This window comes from Thalassophryne amazonica, chromosome 2 (assembly GCF_902500255.1).
Source record: "Thalassophryne amazonica chromosome 2, fThaAma1.1, whole genome shotgun sequence".
Lineage (NCBI taxonomy): Eukaryota > Metazoa > Chordata > Actinopteri > Batrachoidiformes > Batrachoididae > Thalassophryne > Thalassophryne amazonica.
Genome location: NC_047104.1, coordinates 85,447,686 through 85,464,163, shown reverse-complemented (window position 1 = coordinate 85,464,163; position 16,478 = coordinate 85,447,686). Strand labels below are relative to the sequence as shown.

General features: G+C 39.6%; 1 protein-coding gene across 1 annotated transcript in view; it reads left to right on the top strand.

The window, feature by feature from the left end:
• Positions 1-16,478, top strand: part of myom2b (myomesin 2b) — a 119,293-nt gene that overhangs the window by 81,622 nt on the left and 21,193 nt on the right. The window contains exons 25-31 of the mRNA XM_034188637.1: positions 1,485-1,629; positions 1,924-1,986; positions 4,622-4,689; positions 9,758-9,871; positions 10,009-10,096; positions 13,645-13,683; positions 14,557-14,662. Coding sequence (XP_034044528.1) covers positions 1,485-1,629; positions 1,924-1,986; positions 4,622-4,689; positions 9,758-9,871; positions 10,009-10,096; positions 13,645-13,683; positions 14,557-14,662 — 623 coding nt within the window. The remainder of the gene's footprint in view (positions 1-1,484; positions 1,630-1,923; positions 1,987-4,621; positions 4,690-9,757; positions 9,872-10,008; positions 10,097-13,644; positions 13,684-14,556; positions 14,663-16,478) is intronic.

Here is a 16,478-nt window from a genome sequence, read left to right as displayed (position 1 = left end):
TTACAAGACGACAAACCACAAATTGCTCTTAGCTCGCAGGCTAGCATGCCTTGCAGTGCTGTAGCTTCTGTGAGTTTGTGCATGGGAGAGTGTGGGAGTTAATTTCAAAACCAAGTTCTGTATGACATCTGCAAAATGCATAAATATAATGCAATGCTAAAATACCCTCGGTCCTATTTGCATTGTCTTCTCTATAATTTGCAGTTGTTTCATTGGTATCCCAGTGCAAAGTGTATATATAATATATATATATATATATATATATAATATATATATATTATACATTTGTTATTTACATTAATTATTAAGATCCTATTGTCTTACTTACAATTTGTACATGTTCAGTAAAGCCCCGCTATCTATCTATCAAACAATCATAAACAGTATTTACGTTATAAGCTTTTGATAAGAGCGGAAGTTAGCTTTGAGTTAGCGGAAGTAGCGTGCAAGCTGATATCCATTGAATGTCATTTAAATCACTCTTGAGGTGTTATCAGTTACAGAAACAGTGTTTTCAGTTTTTAGAAGTGTTTATTTCTCACTAGGTTTTACATAATAGAGGTTATATTTACACACGAATGAAACAAAGTTTGCAGGTAGCTAGACCAGACTGTGATATCACCAAGCTAACATCCCCTAAATGTCTTGTAAATGACTTCAGATGTATTACTAGGTTAAAAAAGACCAACATTTTCAGTTTTAGAAGTCTTTATTTCTCACTAGCTTTTTCAGAATACACGAGAAACATGTTATATAAACACACAAATGAAGTGTTTTTAGAGAGCCCTGCTACTGATGTCGCGGCGCCGCTGTACTCTGATTGGCAGTCACCTCCACCACTCAAAAGAAAAATGGAACAGATTTAAACAGAATGTGACAGTTAACCTCTTAAAATAGGTCAAGGGTAGCCACCTTTGAACTTGTCTGTGTTCCAAGAATGTTCCCTGTGAATCTGAAGACTCTGGCAGTAATAGCACTGGACTTATGTTGAGTACGGACAGACGGACAGACGCAAAGTCTTCGCAATACCTGATGGCCATATTTGATGGTCTCGGGTAAAAATGATATTTTTATGGTTTGCAATGTCACATCAATAACAGTTGAATTTTCCCTATTTATACATCTTCTCAGAATTTTTAATTTGTACAACATTTCCTGTAGATATAAAGTAGTGAGTGAGATCTCTGTGTTACGCTAAATGAAAACAACACAATTTGATTGTGACGTCAAACACACAAATAGTGCAATAATGAAAACAATAAGACAAAGCAAGAATTAAAACATGTCTCGTACTTCTCAGTGGAGAGCTGAGTTGAAGTAAGCCTTTCTAATCATTTTTGGGAAGTTGATCAATGCATGTACAACTCAGCTGTCAGCACAGTAACTCCCGTTGACAGCACATGATGAATCATTGCTTGGTTCAGCGCTAAATCTTATAATTCACCTTTACGTTAGCCTGTCCACCTCTCTCTCTCTGTTTGCAGCCGAACAAGATGGGTCATGATGTCTCCACAGGTGTCATTGAGTTCATCATGGATCATTTCACGAGTGAAAATGAAGGAACATTTACCTGTCAGATCACAGATGGAGGAGGCAAAGCACAGAGCTCACTGGTTCTAATTGGAAATGGTAAGACCTTCTATGATCAGACATGGCAGCTAATCTTCTTCATCTTCATTCTTTCCCTTCACTAAAGAAATCAAGGATGCTGCTGCTGCATGTCATGCATGCATAATGTAGAACAAACAAACCATGGATGTGACAAATGCAAAGTGGGTTTATACTGTATCACTGATGTGTTATTAATATTCCAAAATGTATGCATTGTTTTGTTTGATAAATTATGATACAAGAAACAAAATACAATGAAAGAATCTATAGGATGCATCTTTTAATGCTGTTTTTATGTGTACCTGCACGCAGCTTTCAAAGCAGCACTGGCGGAGGCTGAGTTCCAAAGGAGAGAGTATATCAGAGTCAAGGAGGGTAAGACACATAAAACATCGTACATTTTCAAGGCTGGAAGACCTTGAGTTTATATACCATGAGGCCATCAACCACAATATTGCCTTGGAGATGACAAATCTAATAATACACATCAACTGGACCAATGAGAGCACTACAAAATAACTCAAAATGGTACATTTTTTTGTGACTCGTGAAATGGCAATAAAAGAGTGCTAAATACTAAAGTTCTATGTCATTTTGGAGGTAACAGAGCTCCAAAGTGAATACAACACAGCCTGTTGACAACCGCTTGGCTGGTTGTCCACAAACGGTTCCTTTGGGAACAAATGAATGCCATCACGATAGTCTCATTAGTGTCCTGCTTTTTTGATAACCAAAAATAACAGCAGCGAAAATCACAAGTCTGATCATGTGGGAAGTCGTAATTACAGTGTTTTCTGGAGTATAAGTTGCACCTGTCAAAAATGCCTCTTGAAGAGAAGCAAACCATATAAGTATTAGTCCCACCAGAGGATAAGTCACACTGGAGTATAAGTCGGTGTTATGTATTATCAGCTCTTTATTTTGGGATTTTTGTGCATTGTTGTTGTGTACTTTTATTATTGACATTTATTCTTTTGTTACTGTAGTTTATTTTGTCTATTACTTTGATGCGTGAGAAAGCCCCATGTAATTAGTATTACTATTATTATTAGTAGTAATGAATACATGATTTTTTTGGAATATAAATCACACTGGGGTATAAGTGGCAGGACCTCCCAAATTAGTACAGGTGCAGTGTAAGGAATTCTTTGAGTTAGCATGAAAGAAAGATGGTACAGAATTGTGGTGAATTTTGATGTTCTCCATTACAGTATGTTGTGTCATTGAAGGTGCTGAAGTCATATTTGTGTTTTGAGTGAAATCTAAAAACGGAAATTACAACTATGTGAAGGTTGTGGCGTTGGTCTGCATCTGACGAATCTCACAAATATTTTTAGATTTTAATTTATGATCTGTAATTCATAAATTTAACAACTTCATCTAGACTGTTTCAGTCCACCCAGCTGTGAATGGTTACCGGTGTCGTAGACCAAACGGCCTGCTCTAAAATTGGTTGGCCCTGCCTTTACTGTGCATGCATCATCAGCTGCAGTTCAACGTTTATCACCTTGTTTCTGCTTCAAACTGCACTCCAGTCATTATCTATCTCAGTGACAGATATCTGAAGCTTTTGTACAACAATCATTTCCACATAAATTCAGCATTATTTCACTATAAAAGATGGAGGAAGCGATCAGAGCGACGCAGCTACACAAGCTGCTAGCTGATGCATTCATTGCGCATCCGTCTTTTCAAAGCCTCACCGAATATTGCCTCGTTTCTACTTAAAACTGACTTCAGAATGATTTAAGAGGTTTTACCTTATCATCTGATGGTTAATAATCCCATTAATCTATTTGATCGCTTTGGGTGAAGAGACTCCATCTCTGTTGACTCTCCGAAATGACACGTGGGCAGTGGAGGCAGGGCAGACCAATTTTTAGGGGAGGACCGTTTGGCCTGTGACACCGGCTTTGGCTGGGGAAGTAAAATACGTCAGACTCCGTAGCTAAGCAACGGCACCAATGGACCTTAGGACCTCTATAGGACTTACTTCTAAAATCAAGCCTGATCAGCAAGTAGACTGATCAAGTAGTAAAAGTGCCCACAGAGACCACCTGAGTATTGGGCATAACTGCGTGGTAAGACTGACATAACCCAATGTAAAATCAGCGTAAACCTGTGTTGAATCCATCACCGCTGTACACAATGATGAAAAATGTCCACACTACATTCAGACTTGTCTTCAAATATTCAAAAAGCCATTTTGGAAGGATAGTGCTGAACCACGTCGAGCCTTGCCATGAATATCTCGGCTGTCTCGGCTTTCAGTGCTTACCAGTCGAATGAGTATAAGAGAAATTGTGGAGAGCTGGGCTTGTCCCAACTTGTCCTCTAACACGCCGAAACAGAGGTGTTCCTTTGTCTCGCTTCATCAGCGAATTGGTCGTGACGCGCGAAGCCTCCGCGTGGTTTTCGATGACAGAATCTCTTGTTAAAAGTGAAATCTGCCGGAAAATGGCTGATGTCCAGCTCTTGTGATAACCAGAGACATTGCACACGACGGTCCCGGCTCCACACAGCGATCCGTTTAGAAATGATGTGGTGGTTTCTGCCTCTCGATGGCGGCTCGGAGTGCAGCGAGCCGTGTGCCATTGTGGGCCGTCCTTAAAGCTGTAGTAACACTCCTTATTCTCTGTGAAGCCCATAAAATTTTCACCGAAAGCCAGATAAAGTTTTCGAATGGTTTCCAGCTGCCTGTCTCTAACAGTTTCTGAAAAAATTCTGATGAAAAAAAAGCCCAAATCATTCCACCATTTCCTTGCAATGAAACAATGACGAGAGGGGTGGAGCAGTGCTCACTCAAAGCCTGCCCACAGGTGAATGACGCAACCGACAGGCGTGGAAAAACTCACGCATGCGCATGAAGGTTCAAGCTTGGCTGACGTAAAAACATATGAATCAAATCCATATAGTTTTGAAAAAATAAAAAGGTACGATACTTTTCTAACAGACCTCGTAAGTCTTAAAATCTGCATTATGGTTGTTTTTCTCACTCCATCTACATCAGGTCCCCACTTCAGTGAATTCCTGTCACTTCAGATTGGAGATGACTGCTCTGTCACGCTCATCTGCAAGGTACGCAAAGACACATTCAGTAATTATTGAATATTTACCTTTTCAGCAAAATGGTAGTCTGACTAATTACACAATCAATAGAGTTTGTCAGAATACAGCAATGTAATTATAAAAAAAAATGCCTGATTGAAAATAACTGCAATTATAGTGTCAGGTTTTCAGATGAAGCTATAAGATGGAGCACACAAGACAGTTTAAGCACTGATTAAAAGAACTGAAGTTATTCAGTCAATCAATGGGGTAATGTTGCAAGCGACTGTATGCAACAATCATAAGCTTCAGTCATTTTGCAAAAAGTCTTCATTTGCAATTTGCATGAATGAACTGATGTATCTGCAGATCAATCACTGATTTATGTCTTGTAATAAAATATAAAATCTGGAGGTATGCTATTAGCATAGGACTCAATTTTTACTGCCCATGCTGTCTTAGTGCTGTTATTGGCTATATAACTGCCAGTTGCCAATTCGCATCACCACACCTCCTGCCTTGAGTCTCTTTCGTCCTGCAGCTATGAACAGCTCTCAGCAACAATCAAATTATGGATGCTGTTTTAAAGGCTGAATCTCACCCTTAGCTTCTTATCACTACCTTCTTTCCAATCCATACTCGCTGCTCAGAAAAATCCCATGTCTATTGTCTCCATGGGCAGCACTTTGTGGTTAGCACTGTTGCATCGCTGTGAGAAGGTCCTTAGATTGAGTCGCGCCTGGTCCGGCACCTTTCTGTGTGGAGTTTGCATGTTTTCTCAGTGATCACATGGGCTCCCTCTGAGTGATCTGGCTTCCTCCTACTTCCAAATTTATGTAGGTTAGTTGAAATGGAAACTTAAAATTGACCATAGGTGTTAGTGAGAGGGTAGACCTTGTCTAGATTCTACCCTGTCTCTCGCCCAATGACTACTGGGAGAGGCCCCAGCTCCCCGTGACCCTTAATTGGAATAGAAATTGGCATAGAAAATGAATTGATATTATCACCAGGCTCAGGTTGGTCATTTAAGATCTTCTGTTTATGTTGAGGTATTTTCTGACCAATTTTTCTCCATCAGTCACTACACACTGGCCAGGACTATGACCCAGGACATGCTTTGAGTTTCCTAATTTTAATTGTGTGCAGATTATATTTTTCTTAATGTAAGAACTCCTCACAGATTTTACAACCCCGATTCCTATTGAGGCTTTTCAGGTTTCAAATCCTGCAAAACCTCGGAGAGGTCGCCACGCTGCGAGATCTCAGTAACATTGAGAACTGCATTGATACACTCTGATCACGCTTCACTTTAACCGCTGTACACGGACAACACAATTAACATCGCAACATAAAACTATTTTTATATTGTGCCTAAAACTCTTGTGAATATATTCTCTAGGTTTGTAGATGTTGTTACTGTGTTTGTTTTATGTAAACATGCGAGAATCACAGGCTGTCTCTCCGTTATTTTCAATGGGAGCTGCTGTGAGCTACGCTCGCTTCCTGTTCGTCGTTCTGGGGGAAAGTGAAGTTTGCTCTTTAACGTCTTGATTATTGTTCTTTACAACACTGTTTGTCCTCTTTGTTCCAGACTAATATATATAATATGTCTGAAATTTGGTTTGCGCTTATTAAATTCCAATGCAGATTAAATGTAGCAGACACAGATTTTTTGTTATAATTGTTTTAGCAAGTTTTCAGGGTATCATGCAGCAGTCTCTTATTAACGTGATGAAAAGCATAAAAAATGACATTTTTGTAGTATAATATTCATTTACAATTGTCATCGTGTGGATTCTCTATGTTGTTTTGACTGCAACGACTCTCTGGCACGCAAGGGATTATGGGATACGTGAAAACCCTGAATGAAGTTGTGTGAAATTTAAATTAAAAACAGAATACAATGATTTGCAAATCCTCTTCAACCTATATTCAGTTGATAAACCACAAAGACAAGATATTTAATGTTCAAACTGATAGATGTTTTTGTTTTTGGGCAAATATTTGCTCATTTTGAAATGGATGCCTCTGACACATTTCAAAAAAGCTGGGACAGTGGAAACAAAAGACTGGGAAAGTTGATGAATGCTCAAAGAACACCTGTTTGGAACATTCCACAGGTGAACAGGTTAATTGGAAACAGGTGAGTGTCATGATTGGGTGTAAAAGGAGCATCCCCAAAAGGCAAAAGATGGGGTGAGGATCATCACTTTGTCAACAACTGCGTGAAAAAAATAGTCCAACAGTTTAAGAACAATGTTTCTCAATTTTCAATTACAAGGAATTTAGGGATTCCATCATCTACAGTCCATAATATAATCAGAAGATTCAGAGAATCTGGAGAACTTTCTACACGTAAGCGGCAAGGCCGAAAACCAACACTGAATGCCCCTGACCTTTGATCCCTCAGGCGGCACTGCTTTAAAAACCGACATCATTGTGTAAAGGATATTACCGCATGGGCTCAGGAACACTTCAGAAAACCATTGTCAGTTAACACAGTTTGTCTCTACATCTACAAATGCAAGTTAAAACTTTACCATGCAAAGGGAAAGCCATACATCAACAGCATCCAGAAATGCTGAGCTCATTTGAAATGGACAGACACAAAGTGGAAAAGTGTGCTGTGGTCTGATGAGTTTACATTTCAAACTGTTTTTGGAAATCATGGACTTTGTGTCCTTTGGACAAAAGAAGAAAAAGACCATCCAGATTGTTACCAGTGCAAAGTTCAAAAGCCAGCATCTGTGATGGCATTGGGGTGTGTTTGTGCCCATGGCATGGGCAACTTACACATCTGTGATGGCGCCATCAATGCTGAAAGGTACATCCAGGTTTTGGAGCCACACATGCTGTCATCCAAGCAACGTCTTTTTCAGGGACGTTCCTGCTTATTTCAGCAAGACAATGCCAAGCCACATTCTGCACGTGTTACAACAGCGTGGTTTCGTAGTAAAAGAGTGCGGGTACTAGACTGGCCTGCCTGCAGTCCAGACCTGTCACCCATTGAAAATGTGTGGTGCATTATGAAGTGCAAAATACAACAATGGCGACCCTGGACTGTTAAACAACTGAAGTCATACATCAAGCAAGAATGGGAAAGAATTCCATCTACAAAGCTTCAACAATTAGTGTCCTCAGTTCCCAAATGCTTATTGAGTGTTGTTAGAAGGAAAGGCGATGTAACACAGTGGTAAACATACCACTGTCCCAGCTTTTTTGAAACGTGTTGTAGGCATCCATTTCAAAATGACCAAATATTTGCACAAAAACAATAAATTTGATCAGTTTGAACATTAAATATCTTGTCTTTGTGGTGTTTTCAATTTAATATAGGTTGAAGAGGATTTGCAAATCATTGTATTCTGTTTTTATATACATTTTACACAATGTCCCAACTTCATTGGAACTGGGGTTGTAATGCGTTTTGTGACCGAAATCTACCGAAAATACAGATATATACTGAAATCTGTGAGCCACGGAGCTGGCTCTTTGTGTCATAGCACCCTACCTCCATCAACTGTATTTCTCATCCCTGCTTCTGATTCAAGCACATTTTAAAGTGATGACCAGGTCTTGAACTGTTATACATCAGAGGTCCAAGTCTTGTCCCTCAGGCTGTCATGCTCCTTGTCTGTGTCTGCCCTTATCCTCTGCCACCCTCTTGTAACTGTTCCTGGTGTTCCTTTGGAGTTCCCTGTAGTTTTTCATGTGTGTGTCTGTCTGTCCTTTTCGTCCCACTTGTGTCCATCCTGGGTTTGGTTTTATTATTTATTGCAGTTTTGTTCCTTTATGTGTATAATTTACAAACTATTTCCCCTGTGGCCACTCAACTACTTATTTGCTTTGCCTTTATGTATTTTATTACTTCCAGTGTCTTTGGCTTACTTCCTGTATTATTTTGACACCCTCGTTTCTATTGTATATTTGTGGCTTTCTTCCTGCATCTCTTCAACCAGCTGCCTGTCATTCATCTAATTGCCCTCACCCACCTCTTGTTTGCAATCACCCCCCATGTCCCTCCTGTGCATTACCTGAATGTTGTGTGCCTTTGCCCCCTTTCTTGCGCTTTCTTTTAGTGGTTTCCTGTGTATGACTTCTCCTTGCTGAACCTTGTTTTGTCCAGTGAGTGTTTGTGAATTTTGTCTGCTGTTATGGACACTTCTGTTGTGATTGCTTCTTGTGTTTTTGGATGTTTCCCTGCCTCTTTGACCATTCTCCTGCCTGTCCTCTCATGGATACTGTCACTAAATTTGGACTGCTCACCTGTGTTTTTACCTTTGACCTCTTCAGTCAAAGTGATAAATAAAGACAGTGTTTTGCATTTTCTTTCTTTCTCTCAGCCTGTGATGTCACCACGCTAACATTTGCAAAATGTCTTGTAAATCACTCCAGAAGTGTTATCAGGTTACAAAAACAGCATTTTCAGTTTTTGAAGTCTTTATTTCTTGCTAACTTTTACTTAATATATGACAAAGAGATTATATTTATACACAAACAAAATGGAGTTTGCAGCTAACTAGACCAGCCACTGGCGTCACGGTGCCGCTCTACTCTGATTGGCTGTCAACCCTGCCCCTCAGAATGTGACTTTTTAACCTCTTAAAATAGGACAAGGTTAGCCATCTTTGAATTTGTCCAAGGTCTGTGTCCTAAGAATGTTCCCTGTGAATTTGGCGACTGGCAGTAATAGGAATATGCTGAACACAGACAGACGGACACAAAGTCTTCACAATACCTGTTGGCCATATTTGATGGCAATTAGGTAAAAATCATTTATGCAGGTTGTGCGGTGATGTGAACCACTTCCACTGTGATGAAACTCGACACACCGGGGAAGCCAACATGAAGTATTTAATTTTCTACAAAGATGAAGTGCAGTGCACCTTAAGTGGGGACTAATAACTGACATTTAAAGGTGGATTATTATAAATAAAGCAAAAATGTATTTAGTGTCTATGAGGCACTGAAGGCATCAGCGCTGTTAGGATTTGATTGCTATTTATTGGTAGCATGCATCTTCTCAGAAAGTAGAATCTCTTAATTATAATTACTTTAAACAACTTAATGATAGAGTTCACCTTGTTTTTCATTACAGGTTGCAAACTTGAAGAAGGAATCTGTGTTCCACTGGTTCAAAGAAGACACCGAGATTATCCCTGACCTGAAGCCTGACCTGGCATCAGGAGTCTGTAAACTGCCCATTAAACTGGTAATTACACTTCAGAAGTGTACATTAAAGAATATAACTATCACACACCAGAGGGTGTCTTTTTTTTAGGATATAATATTCAGCAGAACTGCATGATATCTGCTTCATGGGAAACTTCTATTTTCTTTCTTCATCAGTTTTCATTGAAGACTGCAGGAATTTATAAGGCCACTATCAGTGATGACAGAGGAAAAGACATGAGCCAAATTGACATCTCTGGAAAGGGTAAATATATCATTGTCAATTTGTCATAAACATCTTTCTGATTAATTAGGGCAGTAGTTGATAAAAATCTGTTCACACCTACAAAAACTGCTAATCCGCTAACCGCTAATTATCAAAACTAATGTTTTCATTATCAGACAAGCTTTTCAGATAACTTTGAAAACCATCATTGGACCAATTATCTTCAGATAAATTTTGGTCAGATAATTTTTAGATCACTAACATGTTTTTGCAGGTGAAGTGAATAAAGCTTTAACAGTTAAAAACCTTTGTTAAGTCTAATATCAAAGATTTTAGCGCTTACCTGTTAAATGTTTTGTAGCAGATAAACAGCTCTATTCTCTGAGCTTTATAAAAGATAACTTTTCAGATAGCTGATTAGCTGTTATTGAAGCTAACATTTTGGTTAGCTATGCCCACAACTGTGTGTGTGTATATATATATATATATATATATATATATTTTTTTTTTTTTTTTTTTTTTTTTTCAAGTGAAACACCCTTGTAAATTATCTTTATGGTTCAAGAATAACTATGTCCTCATTTGGATGGCAGCATATTAAAATTAATGAAAATGATATACACATGGTCATTGTTATTTGAAATAAGTGCAGTATTTGCCATCATTTTATTCAGTTATTAAGCTGAGCACAAGGAAACACTAAGGTGCTCATTACAACCCTTCATCCCATCAATTTTTTATTATTGTGATACAAAATGATACAATGTGATCACTGATCCTGAAAACACACACAAACGCAGCTTGGAAGTCAGCGGTGAAGGTCAGTAGTCTGTCTGTTTTGCTCATTCTCTTCAATTAATAATAAAATGAAAGGAGTCAGAGGGTTGATACGCACTCTGTTTTGCTCTACACATCACTGTATAAATGTGCAAGTAAATATACTGTACATATGTCTGTAATGGTGTTTTTGAATATGTATGACTTCGTCATATCACTTTTGTGTGACTTCATTATGAGGTCATTCATACAAATCGATCATAAATATTTTGCTGATCAATATATGCTTTATTGTTCATCTAGGTTTCTTGATTGTTGAAATATACCAAAAAATGTTTGGACCATGTTTCCTTGCCCTTTAAACAAAGTACTCTAAAATCTAATTAATTCGAAATGGCTATCTACCCAAGTAATATGCCCACCAAGTTTGAAAGAAATCCTTCAAGCCGTTTTCGAGTTATCTTGTCCACAGCCATACAGAGACACACCAGCGAAAACAAAACTCTGCTATCACTGCTTTGCCGATCCACTGGGTAATGAAAGCATGATAGAAAGAAGATAACCACTTGCTTTTATATGTGTGTTTTGAGAGGTTTCTTCAAATACGAGGTGTATTAGATAAGAAACCCACACTTTTATTTTTTATTTAACTATATCGATTTGAATGACGTGCGATTACACCAATCATGCTTGAACCCTCGTGCGCATGCGTGAGTTTTTTCACGCGTCGGTGATGTCATTTCACTGTGGGCAGGCCTTGAGTGAGATGTGGTCCCGCCCTCTCGGCTGAATTCCTTTGTTTCACACGCTGATCGAGACGGCACGGTTGCTTTATCAAAATGTTTTCTGGACCTGTGAGGGATATCCGAGTGGACACTATTCGAGAAATTTAGCTGGTTTTCTGGTGAAAAATTTAACGACTGATGAGAGATTATGGGGTGTTTCTGTCGCTGTAAGGACTTCCCATGGAGTGGGACGTCGTGCAGCGCTTCCAGGCGCCGTTGTCGGCCTGTTTCGACCTGAAAACATCCTAATTTAAGCTTAATTCACCAGGACGTCATGAGAGAACTGAGAAGATTCAGAAGAGGCGGCATGAGGACTTTATGCGGACATTCCACTGTTTAGGACATTTTGTAATGAAAGACGTGCGCGCAAATTCGCCCGAGTCGTTTCCGTGACGACTCGGTGAATCTGTGTGAGCCGCGACAGGAAAACACCTCCGTGTTGAAAACCATTTGTAAATTCAGGCGGCTTTTGATGGCTTTCAACAAGTGAGTAACTGAGAAAGTGTTTAACAGTCTTGGGGATGTTCCAACTTGCCCGTTAAGGTTTCCAACGGAGGTGTTTTCCTGTCGCGACCCCCCCGCGGTCGGGTCCGGCCCGACATGCGACTCTGCCCGCACGTCTTTCATTACAAAATGTCAATTTAACAATGGAATGCGGAATAAACTCTCATGCCGACTTCTTCTGAAAAGTTCTCTGTTCTCTGACGACTTCCTGGGTCAACAGAGCCTGAAATGTGGAAGTTTTCAACTTGAAACGGCGAGCTGCTGCCGCCTCGAAGCGCAGATCGCCGTCAGGCACCGTGGGCCGTCCTTAAAGCGACACTACCAGACCAAAATCTCTCATCAGCCGTTAAAATTTTTACTGAAAACCAGCTGAATTTATCGAATGCTGTCCACTCAGTTGTGCCTTACAGTTTTGAAAAAATTTTGATCAAACAAAGCAGCAGTCTCTGAGCCATTCCTAAACAATGAATAAATCGACGAGAGGGTGGGCCACTCCTCACTCAAAGACTGCCCACAGGCGAATGACGTAACCGACAGGCGTGAAAAAACTCTCGCATGCCCACGAGGGTTCAAGCATGTCTGATGTAATCACACGTGATTCAAATCCATATGGTTTTTGAAAAAAATAATAAGGTCGGATACAAAATAATTAACAGCTACTTGACTTAAAAATTGCAATGGGATGATAAATCAAAAGGCATAAAAACAAGGTGTCATTTGTAATACTTATTTGACATTGATTTATCCAAATTATTTCTTTGTATTTCATTGCTGCCACAATATTTGGTTCTGTGTGGCCATGTCATTTGAACAAGTGCTAAACAGTTATGACTTTGAGTTTGAGTTCTTCGGATCAACCAAACGTCATGTGAGAGGAAGAGAGGTTACACAAATACTTTACTACAAAACCCATGTGTGGCAAATTGCAGGACAATTAAACACATCTCCAATTGGGCAGCGCAGTCTCGTTTGAACCTTGCATGATATTAAGGGATTTGACCACTTATGGGGACAGCCGCCCCCGCTGTGCAATTTATACATAGCATAACTTCACGTGGAAAAATGGTGTACTGTTTTATTTTGGGCTGCAATCACCAAAGCAGTCGGTGTTTTTTCTTCAGTTCCCAGTGGAGAAGGGAAGACGAGGCAAATGGGAGATGTCATGTCGGCAAGTGTTAGCCTACACAGCTAACCAGAGTAGCTACGTTCTCTCACCTGCAAAACCGCCTCGACACGTTTGAGCTCCGGGTCACAAGCAAACTGTAACACGTTGACTTTCCCACTGCATCGTCACTTTTTCTTTGCATTTTCACTTGTTTACGTGTAATTTACCCAAAACCCCACAGAAAATGCCATGTTTTTTCCCCAGAAGTAGAGAAATTACATCATATGTGTCATATTTTACCCCTTTAGTGCCTGCGCTCAAATGAGACTGCTCTGCCCAATAAATCTGTTTTTACTGAGATTTGAGTGCAGCCACCAATCGGCAGTGTTATGTCCCTCACTCTCTGTCTCTTCCAGTCTTTGAAGAAGCCATAAACAAACTCAGCCAACTAGCTGGTATGTACCTAACACACACACCACACACACACACACACACACACACACCAACACACACACACACACACACACACACACACACACACACACACACACACACAACACACACACACACACACACACACACACACACACACACACAGATCATATTCGAGAGCAGATATACAGATAAACATTAACATTATCCAATCATTATTCCTCTGAAGGGATTAATTTAACATGGCACAATCATGCCACAGTGTTAGAAGGCTTTGTTTGAGCAGACTGATACATTTAATTAAGGAAACCCACTTCTGTGCACACGCAAATGCTATTTTTGCATGGAAGAAGTTGTCATCCTGGAAGCATTTGGCTACTGTAACATCATGTGTTGACATCAGTTTAAAATTCCACTGCACTCTCACCGTGACAGTGTGGAGGAGCGCTTTAGTCTATTTTAAGCAACAGTCACTTGACAACTCTGCAAGTGCTCCTGTGTAACCACTACTGAAGGGGAGAGGGTTCATTACTGTGATAATAGGATACCATGGTGACGTGACCAGGTGGATGACACACTCGTACACTTGTAATGTGCAGCAAGAAAAGTCACTCGCACAGAAATGGTATAAAACTCTTTTAGGCACTTTATTGAAACAATTACACAATTTCTGATAGATGGGATTTTATCCAGCAGGACGTGCACTGCAAACATGGAGTGAAATATCCGTTGATATTTGTACAAGTTTGAGCTTGACACTGATTTAAGAAAAAAGCAAGCCACAGACTTGAAGCAGGCTGCAGCGGTATATTTGATTGTGTTAATTCTTTGCAAAACTTTTATAGCTCTTATCTATCTAATTCTGATTCCACCTGGCCTCTCTTTTAACTTTTCAGGAGCCAGTGCAGCTGAGCTGGAAATTAGGGGCACAGCGACAGGCATTCAACTGCAGTGCCACATGCTGTATTACACCTCAGAGATGAACATCGTCTGGTACCGTGGGTAAGGTGTACATTTACAAGAATATTGATGCTAAAAACACAATTACCAATAGCAAAGAACCTAGGGTTTGGAAAAGCCAAGCGTACAAAGCCACTGAGTGAGTAGATAGATAAATGAGCCCATCCCCTCCAATTTTTTTTAAACACAACAACTCAAAAAACAATAAATGTTATGATCATCTTACTCTCTACATGAAAATATCCTTTCAAATCCAGTGAACTTTGTTTTGCCAATGTAATATCTCATAGACATGTCTGCCACCTGCTGGATGGTTAGTGGATGCTGGAATGGATTAGAAACAGGTTATCAGTAAAGAGAGAGAGATTGGGATCTGGGAAGAAATGGATGAAATACACCATTTTATTATATGGATGCAATGCTATGCACACTCTGATTGGCTGATTTCCGGTCTGATACTTCCCCATATCAGACCGGTTACCATGACAATTGGTCCGGAACGCATATCACATTTGTTACAAACCAGTAAGCTAAAATACGATTAGAAAACCAAGTCAGACATGAACATACTCCATAAATATCTAACACTGGAAAAACACGCAGACTCAAAATTTACCAGCTAACGACCGGGACCATCTATTAGTAAGTTCTTCATGAAGGTGAAGCGAACAGGTCTGACTATGAGCTGCAGCAGCTTTTCATATTTGGGCGATACTATAAGTTTGCATGTTATATAGTAGCCATATAGTAAAGAAATTATTAACCTTACCAGACGCTTGCTCGGACTGTACAGGAATATCAGACATCCTGTGTTTTTTGCACTTGCACCTCAGTCTGATATTTTCCCCTACAGACCTCGTGCCTCAGTTAATAATCTTTAATATTCTGATTCAGTATTCATTTCAATTTCAATTTACTTTCATTTATATAGCGCCAAATCACAACAAAGTTGCCTCAAGGCGCTTCACACAAGTAAGATCTAACCTTACCAACCCCCAGAGCAAGCACACAGGTGACAGTGGTAAAGAAAAACTCCCTCTGGTGATTTGAGGAAGAAACCTCATGCAGACCAGACTCAAAGGGGTGACCCTCTGCTTGGGCCATGATACAGACACAATTTACAAAACAATTCACAAAACGAATATACAGGAAATGTTGCAGGACAGGAGGGTTACAGAAACAGACACCACAGCCGTCTCTAGATGGAGCTGCACCTCAAAAAAAAAATCAGAATCAGGCATCAGAAAGACAACAAACACCGTATATTTTGTCAGCATTAAGCAAAAGAAGAACAAAAGAAATACTATTTCACAATGGTTATATTCTGAAACATAAATAGTGAGATTATGTCTCCACACAACCCTACAGGTATGATTTTGTATTAATTTTGCCACTAAAAGAAAGGAAGCAATGGAGAATAGATGACCAAGGTAAGCATTCACTGCATACCTTGGTCATCCATATAACATGATCACAAGTCCACACAACACACTGGGAAGGACTTTGTTAGAACGTAGCTGAAGCAGACACTTCTGTCTTCCCTCTCTTTGACAATCTCAACCAGGATTGCGCAATTTGGAGCCCACCAACCATGTTTGGCATGCAGTCCTGTTTTGGTCTGACTGCAAATGAATAGATTACTCTAAAGCATATTGAAAAATGATGTGTTGTGTGTATTATTGTTTTGAATTTTTATTTTAGATTCAGAATGTTAATCCCCCATGCATTTACTTGTAATTAAATTGTATGCATGTAATTCACACAACTTCAACATTTTACTTTGGCCTATATGGTGCTCCATTTAGATTCATTTATGGCCCTTCAAAGGAAATAATTTGGACACCTCTCAACATATGTG